Below are 19239 nucleotides of genomic sequence, written 5' to 3'. Positions count from 1 at the left end.
TTTCGAGAATATTCATGTCGGAGGCAGGATATATTCCGGCATTGATCCGGTGCAAATTGCACCATATTTTTCATATCATAATTAAGAATCGAAAATACTTTCCTATTTTGAACACTACCTCTAAGATTAAGAATCTAGGATGCTGTCCTTATTGAAGTGCTACTTGTGCAACCTAAATCAACTAGCCAGTGCGCATTTAATTAATCTTAAAATACAAGTTTCCCCATAAAAATAAAACAAGCACAGATTCTCCGTGGTGCACAGGCTCTACCATTAAGAGACGGACAGCTATAAAACAAGATGGCATACGAGCGCTGCTATATCATACACGATGCTCATTATTTGATGGCCGTCCATATTTGTGCTGCACTCTATGGTACAGCACCTGCTTGCTACAAAGGATCTCGACTGAGAATATCCATGCATACAAACATATGAAGTTTAAGCTCACCTATCCCCATGTATATTTCTGACGACAAATAGAAGGCTAAGACACGGAACCAAATTATCCCTATTAAGCCACTCTGTATGGTGGGTTCGGGTTGTATCCTTTGCACAAATCGATAATTGATATTCTTTCATGAAGCCAATAATTGAATCACACGTTGCACAACTTTCAAACTATTCCATCAATCTGCATGGATCTCAAAACGGTTATTGAGTAATCCAACAGTTGATGCCGAGAAAGAAGGTGAATAGTTCATTCTTTCGCACGAAAGAAACGGTCTGAACCAGCACATGGTGTGCCCAAGGTCGATCCATCAATCAGCACCACCAATCCTGCGATCATCATCTCCCTCTCACTGGTCACTGGCCTCGGCGTGCCTATGGGATCTAGGATGGTATCCTTGTAGGAAAATATGAAATGGAATTCACAGTTCTGACCATAGAGTTATTATAAAATCTGTTGGGGAAAAATAAATCGTCCCGAAGCACATAAGCACATCGCCAATAATTTCTAACTGTTGACACCGCAATGAGCGCAAACAACGTCCTCTACAATCGGGGTACGTGACAAGCATTAATTGGCTATACAATTTTGGCCTCTATCTAAAGTACTTTTAACCTTGGTCTTGAATGGATATAAAATCTCATGAAGATTCATTTTCCGTCTATCAGTATGCGAAATTTGTCATGGTTTTGGGTTATGAAAATCTACGATATAGAGTAGAAATTTTCCACAGTCCGTGAAATGGTGGCGGATACAACTTTTCCTGGAAAAGAAAAAAGATCCACAGTGCTGCTTTCGTATATGAGTTTGGTTTTCAATGTGGCCAATGATCTAACAATGTGGATTGGCACCATTGAATTATTGAATTCGACCAAGGTGCGAGTCATTAGAGCTATTCAATCTCCAGGAACACATTGGCATCATGTGATGATTAAACTGAACTTCTTACCCTCGCCTCTCAATCTTTTGTGACTCATTTCATGCTCCAATGGCAACTTATCGCTGTTTTTTTTTTTGTGTTGGAGATGAATTTTATCCTTTCTTTTGTTATAATTTCTTTAAAATTATGACAGGCCTATTATGAATTTACACCTGCTTTCGTATTTCTTACGAAAAAAAGTCTTTTCTATGTATTAGAAAAGAAGGTGATCTGTTGTCTGAATGAAGGCAATTCTATTTATCTGTGGAAGTAGGGTCCAGAATGTGCAGTACATGTCCAAGGAATCTCGATTGGAAGAGTCCGGTCACTAATAAAAAGATAAAAATATAAAGTTCAACAGCACGAATTTTTTTTATTCTTTTCAGCTTGAGCTGGCCTCTTAACCTTTTTGTGAAATGCTGGTATCAAGATACTTTTTCTAAAGAACGGACAGTATGAGGTTCCAAGCCTAATATGCCGCCCATTATAAAAAGGCCGGCTGCTCCTCTCTCTTTTTTTTTTCTTTTTTTTTTTAGGTAGATGCATCATATCTGACAAGTATAAATGCACCCAATAAAATCAAAAAACAAAATACCTCATAGTACCAGAGGCAACTCTCCATCACCAGCCCACAGGGTACTCTCAAAATGACTGGCTATATAAGCAGCCACACAGTCCGTAGCCCTATTAGTTTCATAGAAAACATGCTTGACCTGAAAGGCCCCTCCATCCCTCCTGCATTCTGGAGAGGACTAGATATATACACTTAGGCTATTTTCTTTTTTTTAAACTAATGAGATAAAGATAACACCGGGACCAAGGCCTTCCCATTATGCGTGATAGAAAACAATAATCCTGAAATTATTTGGTTCTCCCGAGGAGGAGAATGATTTTTTTTAAAAAAAATAATTAGTAGGAATAATATTTTTATTAATTTCATTTTTGAGTCTCAAAGTTTGTTGCCTATTGCAGGCAAGCTCAAATAGAAACTTAGATTTCAATTTTCAGTAAACCTAAAAACATACTCTATGTCAACGCCCTAGGCTGAAAAATAATTTTGGATCTATTTTACAATTACTAAAATATTATGAATGGCACAACCAAATGTTGTTTGAGATGGTTCAATACGGAAGGGGAACGGATTCGACACTGCAGGATGTCATCCCTCAACTTGATCCCTAATTATATTACGCTCTGGTTTTGAAAGCAACAGTTCGATCTATCTTGGGACGGATTGTTACCTGAATTAATAGGCCGGGAATATGGTAGAGGACGTAAAAGAACCCCTCTCCTTATTATTATTATTATTATTTTTGCATCAAAAGACCTGTCTTTGGCGAGGGCTGAACAGGATCATGACAGCAGGTCACCAGGAAAACCTGGGTCCAAAGCGACGTTCCATTGTGGTGCATGCGTGCATGCTTTACAAGAGTAACAATTAACAAAATATAATGCCGAGTAGGGGTGGCAATCGAGTTGGATTGAACATAAATGGATCGGATCAGATACAGGTTGGGTCAAAAAATCATAAATTTGAACCCGACCTGTTTATTAAATAGATCAAAAATTACAACATGAACCCATCCTGTTTATTAACCCGACTCGATTCGTTTAATCTGTTTAATAAACAGGTAACGTATTTGCCCAAGCTGACCCGACCTGTTTAACCTATTTAGCCCAACCCATTCTGATCCGACCTATTTAACCTGTTTGCCCAACCCGACCTGTTTAACCTTTTCTTTTTTGTTAGATGTATAGATCGAAACGATAATTACACCATATTTCAATAAAGGAGGCAATAGCATGGAAGGCATTCCCTGATGTGCACTATAGCTACTATTCTCCACTACAATTATTCTTTACCTACACTTTTTTGATTGGCATCTTTACCTAAACTTTTCCGATATGTTGTTCATCAACAACACCCAAAAAACCAGCAATTGGACATGGCGCTTCCCATGAGTACTGATGGAGAATCTCATTTGCAGCCAAATCATCCTTTCCATCAACTAGATCAGAATGACCACTTGCACCTCCTGCAGCCTTTCACTTGCACACCACCAGTAGGTAGCGAATCTAGTGATCAACCAATGACAGTATATAGTGGCACAAAGCAGGGTGGATTCAGATACTCTCATAATGAAATGGTGTTTATTAAAGTGCTAGAGGTTTCCACTAGCATTTGAATAAAGTGCAAGAACGGTTGTATGCATTCTAACATGCCTATTGTCATTATCTAGGTTCAGAGGGAATAAAAAAATAACAAGGATTTTAATATCAGGAAAGTTTTAAGTATTTTAGCTAGATCCATCCATACAACCATGAAAGTCCAGTAGCTTCTAGTGATCAGAGGTAGAAATCTCTGCAGTGGATTTGGCACAAAAGCTTAAAGAGGTCAAGTACTGACCCCATCTAGCCTCGGTCCAGAAGTTACTGGTCATCTTTACATCGTTAGAAGGACTTGATCTTAACGTATCGGGTGAAGTTTTATGGCGTAGAAGAGGATGAAATATAAACAATGCAACTGCCAGTCCCAAGCATGGATAAAAGAAGTTCAGGGTTCAGCATGACAACCAGACAAGAAATAAATAAATTCGGATTTTCTTTTTTGAAAAAAAGAAAGATTGGTCACTTGTCCAATCACTTTCGTTCAGGAAATGAAAATATAGCAGATAAAAGTACAGAAGAAGGGGAACAAGAAAGCAGGAATAACAGAGTACCAAAAGTCACTAACAGAAGCTTCAAAAGATTAAAGAGAGGAAGAAGCTTCCTCCTGACTTATCTGAAACCTATCTGGTCCAATCCATAAGTAGGAAGCTGGTTCTTATCCAGCTTTAGCAAGATAGTCCAGGGGCATGAGTAAGAATCACAAAGCCAATACCAGTTTGGGAAAGGCTCGATAGTTAAGGTCATGGCAGAGAATGACCTGCTCATAAGAAGAAGTAGAATTTCCTCATGTACCACAGCCTGCCACTTCAATAGTGCATTCAAAAAGGAGTTTGTGCATTCTCACACACAGCTAATAAGAATCCATGCATTTTAGCCAATGAGGGAAAAATGAATGATCTAATGGAGATTGTGCAAAGAAAATAGTTAATTAACAGGGATATCACAGGTTTCTTGTACTAACATCCTGGTTGGTCAACAATAAACTATACATGAGTAGATTTCGATGGTTGGAAGGCTTAGAAAACCAAGAAAGTGGTAACCTCCGAGAATCTCACACATAAAATTCAATAGAAAACAGTCCACATAAGAAAGTCATGCTGCTTCAGCTTACTTGAGCTTTTTGACCAGTCAAGTGAAAGATTAAACATTAGATATATTTCTTGATCCATTTGGGCGGTATCAAGAAGTAGTAATAGAACATGCAAAAGTTTTGGAGTATCTTGGCAACCATGCAAGAGAATATCTTCTAAAGCTTTCACCCATTAGCTTTGCAGTTTTTTCATCTAGAAGACATACGTTATGTGGGAGAACAAGATACCAGCAACGTGTATGAGGAATCACAAAATGCAAACAAAGCCATCTCTATTTAAAGATAAACTACCATGGTACCACTTATTCATTCAGAAACCACGGCAAGCAAAGGCAATACCTGTGTTGCTGGAAAGACGAAGCTCAAGAGCTATGACACTTGGAAGATTTCAGATCAGAGGAACATGCAGGAGATTGAAAGCACACTTTCTCATGGCTCTGGCTCAGCTTGGTTACACAATTCTCTATTTCATTACTGAAGCTTCCTTCAAGCGGGGATTGAACCCCCATGTCTACATTACTTACCGGCATCTTGTTGGTGGCTTGGTCATGTGGCCTTTCGCCTATTTCCTCGAAAGGTACACTATTTTCATCACTCACAACATTCAAGTAATTCTACCAAACTAAAAACTACATAGCTAGAAAAATGATTTTTTAGTCATGATGATTACAGGGAACGCAATTCTTAGTGGAAGTAGTGTCCCTGATACTACACTTACTAGAGTTGCATTGATAAAATAAAAGTGCAATCCATAAGTTCTTTTCTTACAATTAACCACGAACACTGCTTATACCTTTTCCCGTTTTCCATTTTGCAGAAAATTAAGACCGAAGCTGACATGGGCATTGTTCCTGGAAATATGTGTTCTTTCACTTCTTGGGTTAGACAACAAACATTTTGTGAATGTATAAACCAGAGTTCCAGTACCCTGTTTGCGGATTAACATCATCTTTTAATGCTTCAGGGTCAGCCTAACACTGAATATGTACTTCGCAAGCTTGAGATACACCTCTCCAACCTTTGTTTCCTCTATGGTCAACACCATTGCTTCCATGACATTTGTCATTGCTATTCTGCTTAGGTATGCCAGCTTCAGTCTTAACTCAGTTTTAATTGTGAAACTGGGGTCTATTTTCAGTCAGACAAACTTCAAGTACTAATCATTATAATAACAATTGTATCTCTGCTTGTTCAATTTGATATATTTGCCATGATCTAGCAAGTGATGCATGTAAGACATAAATCTCACATTTTAACTGTTATTAATTCAATGATTGCCTCTTACTTTAAGATTGGAGCATCTTGATGTTAAGAGTCCTCCTGGTATGGCAAAGATAGTCGGGACCATAGTTTCCTTGGCTGGTGTCACAACCATGACATTGTATAAAGGACCAGCAGTCAGGAATTTCACGAGAGCACTGATTCATATACAAGGAAATACCACTCATGAAAATTGGTTCAAAGGATCAATTCTTACTGTTGCAAGCTGCATAACGTGGTCAGTCTGGTATATCATGCAGGTACTGAACTTCTTTTAATACAACATAATCAGTCTGACTGCTAATTATGAAAAAAGTTTTTTTTTTCCTTCGATAATAGTACAAAATTGAATCCTTCAAACATGATGAGATGGTCCTATGTAGTTTGTTCTATATTCCAGCACAAATGCTTCCAAGCAGAAAGAGCTACAACAATCCAATACCCAAATTAGTATGCACGGACTGAACTAAGTCGACCTCAAGTATTTACAATGGAACTGCTATATGAAGGGTTGAGCATATGGTTTAAGTGAAAAATGCAAGAGTGATGGATTTGTGGATGAGCAATATAAGAATGATTTTAAGCACCTGATAATAAATAACATACACAACTATGATTGTCGAGACATTGCATGCATATAGTTGCTAGAGTCGGATATATATCTCATATCACAACTGTAAGGTCGCTATTAGAAATAAAGATTATTTAATAAGTTATTTTTTCGACGTAGATTTTTTTTCTTTTTGGCTAAATGCTTTATTCTCCTTGTGTAAATTTTACATGAACCACCTTTCACCAATTTTTTCGCTTAGGAGTTTTAAAATAACAGGCCACACTAATCCTTCATTAGCATTGCAGGCAATGACACTCAAACGATATCCTGCGCAACTTTCACTCACTACATGGATGAACTTTATTGGGGGCATACAGTCAGCTGTTTTTACTGTTTCTGTAGAGCACAAGCCAACAGCATGGATGATTGGATATGACATTGACCTTTGGAGCATCTTATATTCTGTGAGTATACTTTAATAATCGACTTGCTCCTCTCTTTTCCAAAAGGTTCCTTTCTACAAGAAAAATTGTGCTGCAGGGAGTCGTATGTTCTGGTTTAATAATCTTCATTCAATTGTGGTGCACGGAGGAAAAAGGACCAGTTTTTGTGACTATGTTCAATCCTCTTTCAACAATAATGGTGGCACTTCTAGCATACTTTGTTTTTGGTGAAAGATTGTATACAGGAAGGTAAAGATTGAACATTTAGATTCTTGCTTGTGGTAATTTTTAACTTTTATAGGTCTCCAGGGTTCCTTCTATTTGTATATCTGTACCTGAATGCAAATACATACAAGCTTTTGTGCCTCAACTTTTCTGCCTGCTCATTAATGTGCACGCAAATACAAATCACTCTTAGAATTCTAACTTTCTTTTCCTCATTTTGTAGCATAATTGGAGGTTTAATTGTCATCATCGGTCTCTACCTGATGCTTTGGAGCAAAGAAAGAGATCAAGAAGAGCACATGAAATCCGAAAGTCCTTCTTTTTTGGCATATGGAAAAGAGGAGGCAGGCCAATGTGAGAATGATGGAAAAGGAAATGATACAGAAAGATCTCCAGAAGTTTAGACCTTGGAGACTTCACATGCATCGAACTCCCTTTCACCTTGGGCTGTGTCAGCCATTACATTATTATTGCTTAGGGAGGTGGCAGATTGTAGTCATGATTATATTGCAAGGGGAGAAACTGACTAGGGAAGCTGGTTCAAAAGTACAGACACAAATTTCAATTACAAGCATCACGACCGCCAGCTCGGTAATAATTCCTAGTGCAAAAAGCAGATTGTTGCATATATAGTGGCAAGCACAACAATATGAATATAGATGATATGTTAGGGAGAAAAAGCATGAGCCAATGCACTGTTGAAAATATTTCTTTTCAAGTCTTCCTGACCTAAACATTTCGCCCTTGCTTCTCTCCTCTGTTTTAGCCATCATTTGATAGAGTTTGCTATTCATTATTTCTTACTCAACAAATTTAATAACGATTGATGTTGGGGGAAAAATGAATTGCCCCAAAACATGTGGGCGCATCTCCGGCACGTGATGAAGGCGTCCGACCTGAAGGCGCCCGACTTGAAGGCGCCCGATCTGAGGGTGCCCGACTTGAAGGCGCCGGACCTGAGGGCGCCCGACCAGGAGGCGCCCGACCTGAAGGCGCCCGACCACAAGACATCCGACTCCGAGCCCCGCGGCCCTGCAACCCTAATCTCGGCCAAGTCGACCTCGATCGACTTTGACCCTGAAGGAGACCCAGTCAGAGAACAAGGCAAACTCCTCCACTCTGCCAGGAACCGAGCCTTCTAGGGCCCCATCCTGTGATCTCCGCCTGAATGGCTGTCAACAATTAATGCGCATGGTCTTCACAGATTTCCGGCTTACTCAACAATAAATGCGCATGCCCTCCACGGATCTCCAGCCTACTCAAAATCTTAAACCCTCCACAACAACCAGTTGACTCACTCGGCTACGTCCAGTCATCCACAACAACTCATCAGCTCCAGTCTGGCTCTCCACGGCAGCGCATTAATTCACACGATCGTGCTCCATCATGGCGGTAACTCATTCAATTCGCCCAGTCACATCACAGGTAACTTTGTACCCTCCTATAAAAGAAGAACCTCTCCCCCTTGAACGGGGATCTTGACTTTCAGAACTTTGGCATGTAACCTCTCTCTCCTTCCCCACAAAAGCCCTCTCTGACTTAAGCTTCAGAGGGCCGGCGCCGGAAACCCCGGCCACCGGCTTCTTGCAGGTCCCTTGGAGGACGCAGCCCGCCCACGTACCGCCACCCGCCATTTCCTGCCGGAGCTCCTCCTTCTCAGCCAATGGTCGCCCTCGGGTTCAATTTCCAGCAACAATTGGTGCCCTGGAACATATTTTACTAAGGAGCAGAAAGGGCTGCATGATATAATATTTACATAAAGATAGTGAATAGATTTTTGATAAACCCAAAACAACTAAGATACATAAATCCATCCAAGTTAAATCTTTTCTAATTATGCTGTAGCAAGCAAGAATGTGCCATGTCATTGCATTTGATGCATTGTACGATCATAACTTCATGCCTAGAATTATACCACTCGTTGCACAGTCCCTTAACATTAATAGAGGATGTCTGTATAACATTTTAAGGAACTTCTTGAATATAATTCTACAAAACATCATTACAATGTAGTGATTGTGTCATTAGCGGTCATAAGAATGTTTCTCCAATTTAGGAGTTTTCTTTCTCGAGGTTGAGGGCAAGATAAATCTACTTTTGTTTCCTTATTTGGAGGTCTGCTAAGAGTTTCAAAAGGTTCTCTTCCATCATAATGTCTTCCAACCATTCCTGATTTTTTTTACTTGCAAGACACTCTCACTCTCAAAAATTATATACGTGCAAAGCATTCAATTCCTCTTATTTTAAAGAAATTCTAGACTCTATATGTTAAGATCTCTATAGCTTCTTTCCATCCAAATGGACAGCCACTACATGAGATGAAATTTTGCTGTGGAACCCTCGCTTCACTTTTTTCGTATCGGAATTTTCAGAGCATTCTAAGGGTTCAATATATATTGGTATGCTATAATACTTATTATTAATATTAGCACAACATAGCAATATTTACTATTATAATATTATGCTAGTGTTATATTTTAGTAAATATTTAATATTTATCATATGCTATAGCTAATACTATAATAATAATTATTATAATACATTTACTAGTATATTGAGTTTTATATTATTATAAAATATTTTATTAATGTAATAATATTATTATTGCTGTAACATATTTATGTTTATATAACAATATATACTATTAGTATTGTGTTGCATAAATATAATATTTATATTAGTATTTAACGTATGCCTTCTAATATAATAAAATAATATTCTATTATCATGTAATATCATAATATTATTGCTTAATGTTAGCATAGTTTGGAATATTAATTCTTAAGCATATAATATGCCATAACACTATGATATTATAATATATGGTAAATAATATATACAATATTTTTTAAAAAAATATTGACTTCATATTAAAATATTAATATAATCGTATAAAATATATCATAACAAGTCAAGGACATTTTTACTATTTCAGGAAAATTAGACAGTTTATTTCAATTTTGAGCCTATACTAAAAATTTTAACCACCAAACTGAAAATATGATATAAATATCTAGCATAGTTATGCTATCTGTTTAGTTTTTTGGTTCCTATTTTTCTTTTGCTTCTACCAAACGCCCCCTTAGACTATGTACCTGAGCTAACAATCAGGCCAAGTTTATGACCTAGTTGTTGCTGGACCCTGCAAGGCTGCAAGCAGACAAGTCGTTGCCATTTCCAAACTTGTATAACAGCATCTCCAATCCATTGATTGGTAGACTATATAGGTTGGGTGAAAAAAAAAAGGTAGCTTATTTTACCTTTCACCATCCAACTTTCTTGGGTTAACATGTAAGTACGAGGTATGGTATTGGGCAGGCCAAACCAATGCATAATGTATTCTAATACTTCCGAACACCAAGGTCTCTGATGAAGAGAGTTGGATCTTTCTGGTGCAAGGTGAGGAATAATTGAAAGCAAGGGGGATGCGGCGTGGTTCCTAATTACTGAAGAAATTTTATCATGCTAGTGAAAGAGTTGAGCAAGTCTTAATCCAAAATTATTGAGTACTGTAAAAGAAATGCACAAAAAAAAGGAAAGAAAAAAGAGAGGGAGACAGAAAGGGAAAGCAAGAGTGAAAGAGAGTGGGAAAGCAAAGAAATATATTTCTCCAGCTGAAACCTCCAAGTAGAACTCTTCAATAGTAAATTTTATGTGGCATTAAAAGTAAAGTTTAATTTGAGTGAAGTTAGAAGTTTAGTCATGGGTCAGCATCCCATGAAGAGAGGGAATAGTTGGAGAGCAATTATACAGACCATATGCATCCAGGAGAAAGCATTCATCAAATCTCTTTACTTTCTTTTGATCTGACAAGATGTACTCATGTAAAAGTTATATGAATTGCCGTTTTCACCACACAAGAGCATTCATCAATCATTAAAGCTTGTTCTCCAAAAAAAAAACGTCGCATATCTAGAGAGCTATGATTGGAACCCCTTGTCAAGTATGCACGTAAGAGTCTTAATTCAAAGTTAGGAGTAAGACTTCTGACGCTCTCATATAAGAAAAATATATTGCCTAACAGAATGGTTATTCCATTAGTTATTTTTATTTTTATTTGGCTTACAATATTAGAGTAACTTATGAGGACATTTTTGTTCATAATATTTTTTATAAAAAAATGGACAGGCAAAAATAGTGGCTTTATGCTAGAAATATCTTCTGACAACTTTTCTTAAAATAGTTATGCTTGTACAAGTAAAATTGACCAGCATAACTATCATGAGTTTCTGTTTACCTTCAAAAACTATTTCTAGCAATCTGTTCCACAAGCTAAATAAATGCTTCCAAACTACTTTGTTTTTAATATTTTTTTTCGGTAACACTGTGGACCATAGCCAACAGTCACACTTCATTTTGTAAGATAAACATGAACCAAAAATATATTAGCCAAAACTTGTTATCTTTGATTTCAGAATTTTGGATACAGTCAACTTATTTACTGCCACAATGACGTGTATGACAGAGAACTTGCAATGTTGCACAGTATTTACAGGAAAAAAATAGAAAAAGCAGGCATATGAAAGAATTATAAAGTAATTCTCCCCTTCCAAAAACTGCAATGAGATGGCACTTGTACAACATTGATAAGCCAGTCCTATCTAATCGAAATTACTATTAGTAACATTCAAGAGAAGATGGTAAAAAGGTATTTGTTCATTTGTAATAAGTTTTGGCACCATCACATCAGTGGGAACAGGATCGCATATGCAAAGACCAGATTTTAGCATATTCCCTTTCACTATATGCACTTGAACTGGATCTCTCAATATTGGATGTTCTACGATCTTGCCAACATTGAGGAGAAGCTGATGCATCAGGTTCCTGATTACTGGGAACTCCTATAGTTTTGCAAAACAAGCAACTAGTTTAACTCACTTTAGAATACATATCTGACTAGCAAAAAAGCTTGAGGCAAAATACCTCTGTCACTTCATGAAAGGAACCATTTGTGAGAGCATTTGGGAGACTGTTCATCACAATGACATATCCCCTGAAACACTTACAATGATTTGGTAGAAATCAGAAACTTGGCTATTGGGAGACTATTAATTCAATGCCCAAGTTATTTACCTATCATGTTTGCACAGAATAATGTAGCATCTGATGATGTGGAAGAGGAGACGTGGAGAAAGGTCTTGGTCGACAGCCAGAAGATTGACCTTCATAAAAGCCGCATAACAAGAAATTGAAATTCAGAAAAAAAAGAAAGGAAAAAACTGCCAAAAAATGGAAGTCCATGCCAACTAGGTAGTCAGTAGACATACCTGTTTGTCCCATGTCTCTATCAATCCTTTGAGCAGGTGATCACAAATGGGATTGCAAACATAAGATATCCCAAACCCATCTTGAAGTATAGCTTCAAGGATGTGCATTGCAATCTGAAATTCAAATTCTGCAGTTTTAATACACCCCCACAAAAACCATTTATTGGCAAGTGCGCTACATTTACAAAAGGTCACAGAATTTGAATAGACTAGTTAGTGACCAATGAGTTGAAATCACTACTGATCTCGGTTAGGGCCTGCATTAATAATGTCACATCACCATGATATTTGATAGTCTTTACGGAAATCAGGTTAACATGACAGCTACTTATGAAAGAAAAATATATTCTGCTAGTTTTTAACACACAACATCTCTCTGAACTACATAATTTTCTCTTCTTTTTTTTTAATGAAGGGGAGGTTTAACTATCCGGATTTTTATTCGAAAAAGAGTTCGGAGGCATAAGTTACAAAAAGTTGGATGACTGCCACAGTGCTACAAGAGGGAGCCTCCGCATTTATCCCAAGAGAACGGTCATACAATTTACAGGGAAAGGAACTAAAGTTTATCCTACAGGCCTTTCAAACAGCCATCCCAACCTCCCTCGAGTTGATAGTAGATTGACATAAAGCATTTTTCAACCTATTAAGAAGATCTGAAATCCCTGGTTTATGCTTCCTGACGTAAGTAGAAATAATGAAAGACATTCTAGCTCCGCTTAATATCCTTTGTAACTTTTCTTCTAAAGAAACAAAAAAATAAACAAAGAAACTATGTAGAAATAATCATAATATTAGTCATCAGCCTTAATGAGAACTATATTTAGTCACTTTTACATATTCTTGTTTGCTGAACGTTGCCTTTAAAGGTTACATCTGCTTTTACTGCAAGTTTTTCAAATCCTTGCTCTTGTATATTTTAGCTCATTTCCAGAAAGAAATGAAACTAAGATCATGTGATGCACAAATGCACTGGAGTATATAAGATAATAGGAACATAATTGAAAAAAAAGTCTTAGGAGTTAATTTCTATATGTACATGATAGTTATATTAAGGAGTTAACTAAACACGAACGGAACTGCTTCATAATAGGAATCTGGGACTAAACTTAAAGGAATTATTTGGATATAAAGTTATTTTACAAGATAAATGATTAAATCAACACATATTATGCGGGATTCTGCATTCCGTCGGCAGATAACAGCATCCAATATCGTGCATTTACCATAATTTTTTAGTCATCAGTCATCTATGATACAGAGGATGAGAGATCATTTGGAGCCAGACGAATATACCAAAGACTAATCTCAGAACATGAATAAGAAAGTAATGGGATGAATTTATATAGGAATAATACACAAACAAGGGGGGGAGTATACTGAAAAAGAACATGCAACATTTAAATATAGAACAAGATGAGAAAGAAATTTTAGCTTGTTCATATTGAAAATCAGAATTACCACTTTAGTAAGCTCACTTCCTGTCTCTACAATGGCGCGACACACTTCTACCATATCACTCTCAATAGCCCACCGGATGATACTTGGCTCTCTACCCTTCAAACAAAATAATTACTTCCATGATTCAGTATCATGATTTGAACCATCAGTAAACATATCAAAAGACAAAATACCTGGCATAGAATTCCAATAACCGAGAGAGCAATTGCACGAATATTGTCAAACACCTCGATTTTGTTTTCAAATAGTATCAAGGGAACCAAGAAGTTTGGAACACAAGCTGGAACATGGGGAGTAAACAATCGTGATGTAAATCATAAGTAAGTTGATTATGCCAAAGTACAAAGATTATATTCTTCACTGAAATTAATTATCAGTGTTAGAAAATTCACAGTGATAATATAAAGAGTGACGGAGATTGAAGAATGTGTGATTTGGCAAAAAAATTGAGGATAAGCTCCCTTTTTTTTTTTGAAATAATTGTTAAGGAACAAAAGACAAATCTGGAAAGGCTTCAAGGTATATACTGTAATTAAGGAAATGGCTATCCTGTAATTGTAAGCTTAAGATCAGGAATAGAATATCCATTTTTGCCCATGGGAAATACAGCGGGAATTCTACCTTCCAGATTCAAACCCAAAAGCTCTTCTCAGTGCATATGTTAAGGAAAGGGGTGCCAAGCAAAGGAACAATCTCTTATAATTCAGATGCAATAGTTAAAAAGCACCAGAACAATGTCTTGGAAATTCAAAAAAAAAAAAACTTTAAGAAAAATGGCAAGTTTCTCCACAAATAAAATCAGGGGCTCCAGGTAAGTAGTTTCACAGCAACATAAACATAAGAAAAGAACCTTCCATAAGTATCTTGTATGGAATTTTGTCACATAAATGTTCTATTTATTTTGAGGAGTGCATTATTCATAGTACATAAAGTTGTTCTGGACTTACAATCAACAAACTTCTGCCTTGTTTCACCATTAGCTGCAACACTCTGTGAATAGCAAGAATTATTTCATACAACAAAAACCATGATGGAGATAATAACATAAACCTCAGCAACACAGAGAAGAAAACTTACCTGAAAAAGTGTGAGAACATTAGCAAGACGTTTAATGGATCTCACATTGAGAGTTTCATTTACCATCTTCACGTAAAACCCCACAATCTCCTGTTCCATCAAATCAAAAACGTTCGTATCAAACTAAACAAGCCATTTGCAAAGCATCAGATAGAATCTTAAAACCAAGAAACAAACGACCACCTGCAACAATACAGACATTGTAGCACAGGAATTGAACACCAAAAAACCAGCCCGGTGGTAATTATCTGGATCTTCCTCCCTTTTCTGCAGCCAAGAATGTATAAATTGATGATATTCTGATAATCATTAATCACCACTAATCAATTTCTTGGATCCTGGCTTGTACAACCAAATTTCTATTGACCTGGAATCCTTTAAAAGTGATTTTTTAAAATAGCACAAGAAGGGCAAGTAAATCAAACATTCTTGTTAACCTAATTGCTTAAACATCAAATGATTTAACTCCTACGGAACATAGTAGACTATACAAGAAAATTACAAAGTCTAATTCGAAACAGATGTGCCCAAAATCAATAAAGAACCCCAAGAAAATTCGCAAAAGAAATGGAGACCTCGACGAGGTAGTTGCTTAGGTATCTGATGGCGTTCTCCCTAAGATCTTCATCGACGAACTCGACGATGGCCTGGGGCATGGTCATTGGCCTCTTCATCCACTTCACCTTGTGCTTCTTGCCCAACTTTTTCGCCTCCTTCGCCCCGGAGAGCTCTGAAAACCCGCCGAAAGGAAAGAGAGCGCCATCAAAGAATCAAGATGGGAGAAAGAAAGAAAGAAAGAAAGAAAGAAAGAAAAGGGGCGGAAACATGGGGAAAGGTGGGACCTTGATCGATCTTGGAGTCTTGGAGGAGGCTTAGAGTTCTTTCCTCCCATCGCTGCTCCTCTTCTTTCTGCTCCGGGTCGCCGAGGCCTTCCTCCACCTCCGCCATTTATCCCGGCCTTCAAATTTCTTGGGCTGAGAGAGAGAGAGAGAGAGAGAGAGAGACGTCGGTGGGAAGGTGGGCGGTGGGGAAGGGTTTAAATAGGGAAGACGAAGTCATGAGATTTCCTTTGGCGGGAATGTATCCGTATCTGAATTTCGTCACATTGCATGTAAAAAATTTGGGCTGAGGTAGCTTCCGACATTGCAGCAACTGATTAGGTTATTTGTTGGGCCTCTAAACAGAGGTTAGTCAGCCCATTAACCCAATTAGGGGTTAGATCATATACTTGTGAATTATGAGCTGTGATAAACCATGGCAAAAATAAGGAGGCGTACTCAATGGTGGAGTGAAGCTCCGAGAGAAGGAAAGATGGGTGAGGACTCAAGGGGAAAGACTTAAAAGTGAGAAAAAATAACTGGTTAAATTTTTTTTTATAAATGGTCATTAATTCTATTGGCATGGTCAGTGCCCCATGTTTTCATGTGCAGAGTTTTTCCACCTACACGAAAGTGTACAAGTAGCACTCCTTTATAATTTGATTTTTCTTCCTCTACGAGCAAGTTATTGACATCCAAATTATTTATGAGAGTTCCATTGAGTGAAAGTGGTTAGAATATCATTAATTTGAGAGAGGTTAGAAATTTAATAGAGTGTCAGTATTACCCCACCTAGAGCGAAAATAATTGGAGAGCAATGATTTAAATTCTATGTACATCTATGAAAAAAATGTATTCATCAGTAATTTTTTACTTAAAAAAGTCGCATAGTTGGAGAATAATGATTTGAATCTACATATCAAAATAGAAATATATGTATATATCCACATATAAGAATCTCATTTTAGAGATAAGAGCGATACTTGTCTCATATTTTTGAGTAGTCCATTAAGTTTGATATACATTTTGACTTTTTTCCATTAGTTTAAATTTTTGGAGATAATTGATTGGATAATGTGATCTTAGAGCTCAAATTTGATGGAAATCATAAGTTAAAAATATTCTTTGGTTCAATTTATTTCTTTTAATTATTAATGATTATCTTATCCTAATTCCGGTATATTTCTGGCATCCGCTGATCCTTTTTAGCTTTTCTATTGGAAGAGATTTTTGTTTGTTTCTAGGTCCTTTGTTTTTAGATGACATGACACAGCAGACCCATGCTAGCGACAATTGAATCATTATTTTGAAGAATATTTCAGGAAACATGATAGGAATGCCATCAACTGGATTCAAACCTGGGGCCTCCCCGTACCATGTTTGTTTTGAGACGACATGATAGAAAAGATAGCCAATCCAGTGATCCAAATCCTGCTGAGAAAAGTATATCATTTTTGAGATCCAGTTTTCCTTTCAGGGCACCATTCCTCAACACTCTTGTCTAGGAAAATTTAAACAAAAAAGTGCCACCCAAGAACTGTCATGTTCTTAATACCATCCACTTCATTCTGCCTTTATTCCCATTTTAAGTTCCAGGCAGATGTCACTCTTATCAACATGTACATTCTTAAGAAAATGCCCTAGTCTGCTCTAATTGGCCTTACTCTTGAAGATTATTCTCATTCACTAGTTGCTTGAGCTCTTACCTAATATTTCTTCCTTGAGCTCTCAATGATGATAGGCTTTTGATTTGCCTGCTAAGTTCTGTTTTAGGCAGTTTTAGTATGAGGGCTACAGATCGTGCAATCCTATTGCATGACAATTCTTGTTGTTGAACATGTCATTTTTTTTTACGCGCCTTCAATATTATACCCTTAATAGACTACCTAGAACTCTTCCACCCTCTATGGTTAATAAGCTCATTTTTCTTCATATTCACATTCTTCACCTCATTTGTTCAAGGTTCCTTAGACTGGGAAATTGAGTTTTACTACTGCAGTCTTGCACCTCACCCGCCACCCAGCCCCCATATTTACCTTCATAATCATGCCATTTTGTGGACAAGCTGCCCCAACTTGCTTCCCCATTACCTTCTTCCGAGTGCTAAAAGTTGTAACAGTCAACCAACTAGCTGACTTTACCATATTTGATTAACTTCCTCCAGCTAAAAGTCATTTCTTCCAACTATTCACTGTAACACAGTACAGAAGTGGATGCAACCTATGTCTGTTGCTAGAGATGATTTTGTATACCCATACTTGGAAACATGTTTCCCTTTTCCACAAGAAGGTTCCTGCCTTTAAATGTCATTGTTATAAGATCAATACTTAGTTAAGTGGATCACTATAAGACAATTGACTTGTCATTGTTATAAGATCAATATTTAGTTAAGTGGATCACTATAAGACAATTTACCTGCAACTTTAGTCAGGAGTACAATGATGATTATGTGAAATCATTTTCTCCTATCATTAAGCCTGTGCTCAAAATCATTCTGCAATACTTTATGGATGGATAATTTGTTAAATGATTATAAAAAATATGAGGGCAAGCCTTAGAGCAATTATAAGATTGCTCTATTATGAACTGGGTGTCACGGTTTCGAAATACGGCAATAGTCTCTCTATGGGCGGAGTAAAGCTGCATACATCTGATCCTCCTCAAATCTGCAATATGGGAGCCTTGTGGACTAGGATGCCTTTTTGTCATGAAAATTGTAGCCTTTTGTAGATATATGGTGGAAGTATAGAGTCTCACAGGTCTACACATTATCCTCAGCATGTTTGCTATTAGATTCATTGAAGACAATCTCAGCCCAGCTCCTTGAGTTTGATTTGATTAAATTTAGTTAGACGCAACCGTAACATATTTCTTCGATCCTTTTAACTGCATTCTTGTGCTTGGTCCTTTGAGCAGAATAGCATTTGACACTAAGCTTACTTATCACCATGTGAAATTACATTTACCCAACCTATTGTCAGTCAGTTCTTTGTTGTGGCGCTAATACTATTGATGTGCTCATTATTGCCTATGAAAAATAAGGCCTTAAAATCAGTGATAAGAGATTAGTACTATAATTCTTATACCCCTTCTCCTTCCCCCCCATTCTTTTCTATTAGTTTTATGGTATGAGAGACAATATGCTACAGTAACTACTTGCAGTTAGTCAACTAAATAAGGTCCGCAGAACCGTCCCGAACTGCTCGGTTCGGGACGTTCCGAGCCGTACCGGCGGCGGACCGAGACAGTTCTGACATAAACCGAGATGTCATTGCCAGAGGGGGAGAAGGAGAAGAAGAGAGAGAGAGAGAGAGAGAGAGAGAAAGAGGGGAAGGGAGAGAGGGAGGAGAAGGGAGAGAGGGAATGGAAAGAAGAGAGGTCGGCCGGGGAGGGCCGGCAGAAGTCGGAGAGCCTCCGCGCGGAGGAGGCGGAGGCCGGAGAGATATGGAGGCAGGGCTCCGCCTCCAGTCCCCTATTTCGAGCGAAACAAGGGACCAAAGGTGAAT

The 19239-nt window shown here is 37.6% G+C and overlaps 2 protein-coding genes across 3 annotated transcripts; one reads left to right on the top strand and one right to left on the bottom strand.

Annotated features, from left to right (window-relative positions):
• Positions 1–4854: 4854 nt before the first annotated feature.
• LOC103723928 (WAT1-related protein At4g08300-like) lies at positions 4855–7903 on the top strand. Its single transcript, XM_008815026.4, has 7 exons — positions 4855–5206; positions 5447–5509; positions 5594–5710; positions 5921–6149; positions 6748–6906; positions 6983–7134; positions 7334–7903. Exons 1-7 carry the CDS (start codon positions 4869–4871, stop codon positions 7512–7514), a joined length of 1239 nt encoding a protein of 412 aa, XP_008813248.2. The 5' UTR covers positions 4855–4868; the 3' UTR covers positions 7515–7903.
• A 3590-nt stretch (positions 7904–11493) lies between these two features.
• On the bottom strand, positions 11494–19070 carry LOC103723929 (uncharacterized). Of its 2 annotated transcripts, none has more exons than XM_008815027.6 (11): positions 15758–19070; positions 15491–15645; positions 15099–15182; positions 14916–15005; positions 14786–14828; positions 14012–14118; positions 13839–13934; positions 12378–12491; positions 12184–12272; positions 12034–12103; positions 11494–11951 (listed from the first exon to the last, which is right to left on the bottom strand). In XM_008815027.6, exons 1-11 carry the CDS (start codon positions 15861–15863, stop codon positions 11712–11714), a joined length of 1194 nt encoding a protein of 397 aa, XP_008813249.4. In that variant the 5' UTR covers positions 15864–19070; the 3' UTR covers positions 11494–11711. The 2 variants fall into 2 exon arrangements, 1 of the variants encoding a protein (XP_008813249.4); XR_005510688.3 differs by having other exon boundaries at positions 11814–11951; positions 12034–12111.
• Between the last annotated feature and the right edge of the window lie 169 nt (positions 19071–19239).

This window comes from Phoenix dactylifera, chromosome 3 (assembly GCF_051530095.1).
Source record: "Phoenix dactylifera cultivar Ajwa chromosome 3, Ajwa_hap1_PhDact_Kaust_v1.1, whole genome shotgun sequence".
Taxonomy (NCBI): Eukaryota; Viridiplantae; Streptophyta; class Magnoliopsida; order Arecales; family Arecaceae; genus Phoenix; species Phoenix dactylifera.
The sequence above is the reverse complement of the archived record's forward strand: the minus strand, read 5'-3'. Positions and strand labels throughout refer to the sequence as shown.